General features: G+C 40.4%; 1 protein-coding gene across 1 annotated transcript in view; it reads right to left on the bottom strand.

Annotated features, from left to right (window-relative positions):
* Window positions 1-2428: 2428 nt before the first annotated feature.
* Window positions 2429-8799, bottom strand: part of pcnx1 (pecanex 1) — a 37403-nt gene continuing 31032 nt past the window's right edge. Inside the window, exons 32-36 of the mRNA XM_081351661.1 lie at window positions 8428-8702; window positions 8173-8345; window positions 5471-5922; window positions 5256-5396; window positions 2429-4353 (exon numbers count right to left, since the gene is read on the bottom strand). Of these exons, the coding sequence (XP_081207787.1) occupies window positions 4213-4353; window positions 5256-5396; window positions 5471-5922; window positions 8173-8345; window positions 8428-8702 (1182 nt within the window). The 3' untranslated portion in view covers window positions 2429-4212. The remainder of the gene's footprint in view (window positions 4354-5255; window positions 5397-5470; window positions 5923-8172; window positions 8346-8427; window positions 8703-8799) is intronic.

Below are 8799 nucleotides of genomic sequence, written 5' to 3'. Positions count from 1 at the left end.
AATAGATTGATGCATTGAAGTGGTTTTCCGCTCTGACAAGGACAGTCTAACCGTTAAGGGGAAATGTCTCACATTTATTAGGGGATTTTATAATTGGTTAGAAAAAACTTTATTAATAATTTTACAGGAAGCTTCAGCAGACACCCGTCTTACTTTTTCATTATCTAGGCAGAATATATGCGAGCACATGATCAGATCATCCTTTTGTCATATGACTGATATGTCACTGCACCCACGCATTTTTTTTATCGTTTGGCTGATCTCACCTGTTTTTACAGGTGTGTTGTGTGTGAGATAACAGTATGCCGTTATGTAAAGTGTCTCTGTAAGCAGCCATGTTTTAAAACAGATCTAATACTCACTGTTTTATATCAATCTATAATAATCTGTTGCTAGTACTATTTTCTGTTATCTTGGCAAACCCCTTCTACAGTTTCTAATTTACTGTGTAGTTTACTTCTTGTGTGACACCTCAGTCTTTAAATCAATGTATTGAGAGAGAACATAGGTGAATTCCAAATTATATCTGTTTTTGTAATCATAATACAATAAAGAAAGTCTTATTATTGCTCATTATAATAGACTGACTTGGATGACAAAAACATTCAAAAGTACTCAGATTACTGTGAAACTAAAACCTCTGACTCCAAATGTGCTTTTTTTATCTTAGCAATAATGTATTACACCAGTATTAAAGTCACTTCATTGGCTCTGTTAATATTAAAATTCATTGTAAATTTTTCTGCAGGTGTAGGCTACACATGTTGACATCTGTTCCTCAGAAAGTCCCTTCAGCATTTTAACAGTTTTCTCTGCTGTTCACATGATCTCTGATTCTTATAATCAGACAATGAAACCAGGCAATGATGACCAAAGCAAGATTTTTTTTAACAACTTTATGTTGACATTATACATTATACATTAATACATACATACATTATTTGTCATTATAACATTTGACCAAAATCAAGCTCAAATGGAGTTACAAAGTTTTTGACCAGAGAATTTTGGACAATTTCATGCTCCCAACTTTGTGGGAACAGTTTGGGGATGGCCCCTTCCTGTTCTAACATGACTGTGCACCAGTGCACTAAGCAAGGCCCAATAGAACACCTTTGGGATGAATTAGAGCGGAGACTCCGAGCCAGGCCTTCTTCGTCCAACATCAATGACTGATGTTTGTCACAAATGCGCTTCTAGAAGAATGGTAAAAAATTCCCAATTCCCACAAAACCTTTACCCTAAACCTTGTGGAAAGCCTTCCCAGAAGAGTTGAAGCTGTTATAGCTGCAAAGGGTCTGCCAACTCCATAAACCCTACGGATTAAGAATTGGGATGTCATTAAAGTTCATGTGCAAAACTTTTTCCAATATAGTGTATGTTGGCGCTCAGTTTTTTCTGTCATTTGGCCAAAATCTCATGTTATTAAAGACGAAGTGCTACACAGAAGCTATAAGACAGTATTGGCTATGACTGTACGACAATGCTAGGCTAAGACATACACTCTTCTCCGCTCCTCAACATACACATCAGTGTAGGCTGAGCAAATATGGGCAGAACTCTTTACTGCCCTAGTACTTCAAAAAGCCTTTTAAAGAAGGTATACATGTGAATTAAACGTGGCACAATGGCCTTCATCATCACAGTATGCTAATGCCTGTCTAGTGCAGGGATTTCATCAATATGCTGATTGAGGACTGTTGGGACACTCCAGGCACAGGATGGTTCTGTCGGGAGAGACAGAGTCGTTTGCACCTCAATGACACGTCTGTACCATTTGCTTCACAGGACATATGCTTTCAACTACATACTGTTTATTTACAAGTGTGTTCTAATATGTAACTATGCCATGTTTGGTCTCATCTGACAGCCTCTAAACTGAAATGGATGGTGGTGAACTTAATAGAGATATTAAAGTATCCTAATGTACAATCTAGGTACTATTGGTTAAACATGCATTGAGGAGAATATGTTAATGTTCTTCTCCCCCTCTTGATCACTACCCATTTGCTTAACAATGCTTTGCTCAGGGTATAAGAAGGAAAGGTTGATCTAGGAGGTTGAGGTTGAACTGTTGATCTAGGAGAAAGGCTTTAACCCCGCCACTCCCGCACACCGGGACGTAACCTCATACTACAAGAAAGGCTTGTACGGCCTCTTCTGCACGACAGTGCATTATTTGTTACAACTAAGTTTCTATACAGTATGTTGTTCCATTCTACTGTCTGTATATTTAAACATGTAACTTAATAAATAACTTTGCCTGCTTTAAAGGCTTTGAGAATCTTTCCTTTTATCACTGATTATGTTGAAAGCTAAAGTGATTATAACGTTCGTTATCTAAACGTTCAGGTTAAATCCTACGTTTTCCTATTAGTTCTAAGAAAGACCTTTATCTTTAAAAGAATGGCACTGCATGAGGTGGGGTGGAGTCATGAGGTTTTACTTACAGTTTGAGAAGCCAATGGAGTTACGAGATTTAGTCACAAGCACTTTTTAATACTTTTTTTGGCTAAAAATTCGCAATTTCCACAGACAGACATAAAGGGTGACCAATAGTAATGATGTATGAAAAAGTAAAATAAAATGATGCAATATGGAGATATGAGGTTTTGCCCAACAGTGACAATAATGAATTAAAGTTTCATGACTTTCATAATAAATAAACAAAATTATCGAATATCTATTTACTAATGAACTTTTTAAATACCGTTTATACAGCTTCCATATGAACTGTTACGATATCAAATAAAGTAAACATAAATATCAAGAAAACTATGTCAGGACATGTTTATAGTTTATAATATTTTAACAATTATTACGGTCTTATAACACAAAATCAATGTGAAATTACCTTAAAATATAAAAGCAGACTGGTTACGCAGGATTCACACACTGTGACTAACATTTTCCCAAAAGCTCTTTTAGAATTTTTTAAATCTTAAGATATGGGTTTTATTTATTTACTGCTTTTCTTTAACCTAACGCCATTGTACCGATATACAGATTATGCCAGTGATCACAGCCAAAGCAATGCATAACTGCACTTTATTTATATATATAAAAAAACATTACTGATTGGCAAACGTAGCCATATGTGGTCCAGTCACTGGAATCGTCTCATGATGGCTATTTTATTGGCCCGGAAATTTCGTCCTAAGATCACATGAATATGAGTTCATGCCCCAGATACACCATGCACTTCATTCCATCCTTCTCATAAAAGAATATCATCAGTCACTCAGGTACAGGACATATTTATGCATTGTCTTTATTTGTCCTGTAAATGAAAAACAATATAACAAAATGTAAATACAATAATAAATATTCAAAGCCAAATCTTTATACAGACACATTTATATATTCATACATAACTACATGTGGTTAAAAACCACTTCTGTCCTCAAGCTAAAGAAAAAAGTCAAAATGGCAGAAAAGAATGTGTCGATTTCGCATTTCGCATTCCAAAGGCAACGGTAACCATGGCGATTTAAACCGTGGAGGAATAAATAATGTGTGATCTTAGAAAGTAGTGCACAGCTGCAAATCAAAAACAAAAATAAAACAAATAGTGCAAGTTAAAGTTTCTCATAACACCTGTCTCTCAAATGGATCCTCAACAAAATAAATGAGGATAAAAAAATAAGGATGACATAAGAGAGCTCTGTACTGGAAGCACCTGCTTCCGTTTTATCATCATCATCATCATCCTCACCGCAATCTTCTGTCTTTCTTGGCAGCTAGTAAAACAGTCTGTCACATGATTCACTGCATGTCCAGGGCAGCACTGTGCACCTGACTTATTTTGGCAGAAAATACAAAATGAAACTTGATTATAACTGTAATAAAAAAAAAAGCTGCTTTCTCTGCGTGTACATCAAGCTTGGCTTTAGTGTTCCCTGTGAGTTTGCATGTGTTTACAGACAACTGATGAGATGCATAGAAACCAAGAAACAGAATGAGACCGCAGCTGCTCATAAAGGAGAGAAAAAGAGAGAGAAGAGTTTACAGGAGCTGATCTCTCATGCAGCATATCCGAGGAACACAGAGCAAGGCAGCTTTCTGTCCAGATCCGAGCAAGTGTGCTTCTTACAGCGTGTGAGTGTGTACGTTCTCCATTTGCACGATTCCCTGGATTCCTGCGCCCGATCAGCAGCTGGAAGTGAGTGTGGCCTCATTCTTCCTCTGGACTGACATTAGATGAGTGTGTCCTCACACCTCTGCCCCCAGTTCAATCACTCCCGTCTCTATGATGGGAACCAGTTTATCATCCACCTGGAGCAGCAGGATGGTCTTATCAATGTGAGACCGACTAACCGGATCACGACTGCAAGGCACCCAACGATGAACCACCTATGGAGAGAGAGAGAGAGAGTAGCGGGAAATTAGGATAGTAGAAGCCTTTTTTTCTTTTGTCTCAAAATTACAAAAAAACTTTTCTTTTTTTTTGCACAAGATAACTAAGAATTCTAGGGAAAATGTGCTTAATTGTCATCAAAATAATCTATATATAACTCTCTCTTTTAATTAAAGCATATTCGAAGGCATTGTCTGGAGTCTGTCTAGTTAATGCTGCGCACCAGGTTAGTGGAACACTAGAGATCTTAATCCCAAGTGATAGTGTTCATAAGGGACAAGACGTCGTCCGACTCAATAGTAGTAGCTACACTTAGGCGACAACCAATGCGGTCAGAGTGGGTGTCGGAGACACCTAGTTTAACTTTAGTCAGGTGCGTAGGGGAATTTCTACTACTGTACATAACTCCGTTTTGGGGTCACGGTTCGGTACAACAGGAAGAAGCAACAAATCCCCAGAGCTAGGTTTCTTTTCATTTACTTTGAACAGACAGTAGTGCAAATTACAGTTTGATCCACCTAGCAGAATTTAGTCCCCCCTAAATAGTTGGCACAGTACAGCCACCTTTAGTGTATTACCTTTAAGTTGTTTAAAACCTGTATGAATTTTTTCTTTTTCTGCTGAACACAAAAGATGATGTTTTGAAGAATGTCGGTAACCAAATAGTTAATGGACCTCATTGACTTCCATAGTATTTTTTTTCCTACTATTGAAGTCAATGAAGTACATCAAACTATCTGGCTACCGACATTCTTCAAAATATCTTCCTTTGTGTTCAGCAGAAGAAAGAAATTCAAACAGGTTTGAAACAACTTGAGGGTGAGTAAATGATGACAGAATTTTATTTTTGAATAGTTTCATTTTAAAATAAAAACACTGGTGTGTGTGATGTACGCACATGACCCTCCATGCCTTCTAGGGGACTCCACTCTCTCCAGAAGTTACGCCCAGATCTCAGTCTCATGCTCTCATCTGGCCACACCAGCTCCTTCCTCTTGGGATGATTCATCACGTCCAACACCTGACTCACATCAACAATCTACACACAAAATGCATACATTTCATGATAACAAATTTCACAAAGGGCCAAATGCAAGAAAGCCAGACGCTCACCTGCACCCTGTAAGAGATGTCGTCCCTCCTCAGACAGGACAGCGAGGGATTGTGATGATGATGGTGGATGTAGTGAAGATGATGATGGGGGTGAGGATGAATGTCCGTCCCCAGCCCTAAGGCTTCGTTTCCCAGCAGGCCTGCGAGCGTGTGGGCGTGTCGTTTGCAGGGCGGGATGGAGTGGGCGGAGAGAGAGCTGGATGGGCCGGGCGGGTCGGGGTTGGCGGCTGAAGCGTTGCCCAGGCGGAGTTGCAGGGAGGTGGGCAGCGTACGGAGAGATAGCTGGCTGCTGGAGGAACGTCTGCAGGGCTCCAGACCCGTGACAGATGTGCGGAGTGAAGACTGGCGGCTGCTGCTGTGGCGATACGAGGACGACTGACTCACGACAGATGCACGAGCGGGAGACTGACGCACCAAACCAGACTGAACAGACTGAGAACTCTGACTTGTACCTGAAGAGAGAGAGACTGTTACTTTCTTTATTATTTGACAATATTTATCCATCCATCCCTCTGATTCTGTCTGTCTGTCCATCTATCCAACAAGATTGAAATTGCACAATCTTTTAACTTTCACAAAACGTTTTGTCACAACAACATGCAATGTTTGTTTAGATGACCTTTCCTTTTCTAATTTTGTTCGACTGTTGCAAATGCTTCAGCAATAAACATACACTCACTAGCCACTTTATTATGTACACCTTGCTAGTATTGGGTTGGACCCCCTTTTGACTTCAGTACTGCCTTAATTCTTCATGGCATAGATTCAACAAGGTGCTGGAAACATTCCTCAGAGGTTTATGGTCCATATTGACATGATAGCATCACACAGTTTTTGTTTGCCGCACATCCATGGCTCCCGTTCCACCACATCCCAAAGGCGTTCTATTGGATTGAGGTCTAGTAACTGTGAAGGCCATTTTGAGTGAACTCATTGTCATGTCTAAGAAACCAGTTTGAGATGGTTTGAGCATTGTGACATGACGCATTATCTTGCTGGAAGTAGCCATCAGAAGATGGGTGTGTTGTGATCATAAAGGGATGGACATGGTCAGCAACAATAGTCAGGTAGGCTGTGACGTTGCAATGCTCAATTGGTACTAAGGGGCCCAAAGTGTGCTAAGAAAATATCCCTCACACCATTACACCACCAGCAGCAACCTGAACTACAAGGCAGAATGGATCCGTACTTTCATGTAATTTACGCCAAATTCTGACTGTACCATCTGAATGTCGCAGCAGAAATCGAGTCTCATCAGACCAGGCAACGTTTTTCAATCTTCTAGTGCCCAATTTTGGTGAGCCTGTGTGAATTGTAGCCTCAGTTTCCTGTTCTCAGCTGACAGGAGTGGCACCCGGTGTGTTCTTCTGCTGCTGTAGCCCATCTGCTTCATGGTTCAACATGTTGTGCATTCAGAGATGCTCTTCTGCAGACCTTGGTTGTAACGAGTGGTTATTTGAGTTACTGTTGCCTTTCTATCAGCTGTAACCAGTCTGTCCATTCTATTTCGCCCACAGAACTGCCACTCACTGGATATTTTTATCTCTTTTGGACCATTCTCTGTAAACCCTAGAGATGCCATCCCAGTAGATCAGCAGTTTCTGAAATACTCAGACCAGCCCGTCTGGCACCATAACCATGTCACATTCATGCTGTCGGTCCAAATCTGATTATTTGTATATCTGATCTAAATTATTGACTGTACACACAGTGTATCGCAACTGTACGGATCCGATTTGTATGTCCCGTGGCGCTCTTTCGTTTTCCGGAATATCTTCATTGGTTTCTATGGCAATGACTTTGCGTTATGTATACGCCAAAAACAACAGCAGTTGAGGGGTTAGTAATACAGATGTCGTCTTATTTACAACATGACCATGTGTAGCCGCCGCGCTGGACTACTGTGTTTTATGAGACAGAGGCAGAAATGTACCAGACTGGTATGCGCCACTTTATTCAGTGCTGTCATCTCCGCCAGTCTTAAAATTAAATCTTTATACTCTATTGTCTCCATTATATGGTAATTTTGTGCTCGACCAGCACTTTGCAACAACACAACCTTGTTTCTGCAGTGACTTTCAGGAAGTTTCCTATAACAACGTCTGACATGTTTATTTTACGTGCCGTGTGAAAGTGACAAACCACGCGAAATCCGATTGGAGGGGTCAGACTAAAACAGATTTCCAGAAATGTTATTTGAATAGATTTTTTAACCACATTTCTAGGAATAACTATGAACCACTATGAATGTAGCTCGAAACGGATTTGTAAAAAGCGCATTTCATGTGATTTATTGTCGTTTACTCTTGCTAAATATGATCAGATTCCAATCGGACATGCACAAAAATCGGATTTGGACTGACAGTCTGAACGAGGCTTAAAATCACATTTCTTTCACATTCTGATGCTCAGTTTGAACTTCAGCAGATTGTCTTGACCATGTCTACATGCCTAAATACATTGAGTTGCTGTAAAGTGATTGGCTAATTAGATATTTGTGTTAACGAGCAGGTGTACTTAATAAAGTGGCCGGTGAGTGTATATTATACCTATAAAGGTGTCAGATGCATCACGGTAAACCTAAAAACTCAGATAGAGGATTTGCAAATATTAACTGGGTGAGGCCTCATTAGAATACAAATTCATCATAATTATATGTGTTTAACCAGTAAATGATGTCTACGCATCGACTGTGTGTTTACCCAGAGAATGAGGCGTGTAAGCGTGCAGTGCTGTAGGTCCTGAGCTGTGCTGGGAATCACTTGCTCCTGTCCCAGAATTCCCAGAATTCCCACTGCCACACGACAAGCCACCTGCATCACAATCTTCAACATTCCCGCCACTATTACAGCCAGCACCGCAACCCTTACGCAGTCTGCAGTGAGAGAGATAGGCGCCGTTATTGTGACATCACTCAAAACACATTCATTCTTTCTCATTCAACCACACACACACACCTGTGCCATGTGTTGACGATAAAGTTTCGTATATTGGCGATGCTGATTGGTCCTCCCAGTATGTGTCCCAGCTGGGGGTGTGTATTACAGTAAGATGTTGTCAGGGGCGACACATATATTGGGTATCCGATTGGCTGGTCGCACGAAGAGTTGATCATGTTGCGTAGCGCTTGCTTGGCATTCTGGATGCTCCCGCGCTCCGGGTTTCGGTTCCGCAAAAACACCAATTCCTGCTGCTGCCCCGCCCACAGACCACGCACACACTCCTTATTCACCTAAGAACACACATGCAAAAACAGAAAATTACTTATGTCCTAATAAAGTTGTCTTTTCCGCGTCAGTCTATTTTCCTTTATTTTATCCTTTTTGCCC

Source organism: Scardinius erythrophthalmus (genome assembly GCF_964197995.2).
Source record: "Scardinius erythrophthalmus genome assembly, chromosome: 21".
NCBI classification, from domain to species: Eukaryota; Metazoa; Chordata; class Actinopteri; order Cypriniformes; family Leuciscidae; genus Scardinius; species Scardinius erythrophthalmus.
Note: the sequence above shows the minus strand (reverse complement) of the source record. Positions and strands in the feature narration are given on the sequence as shown.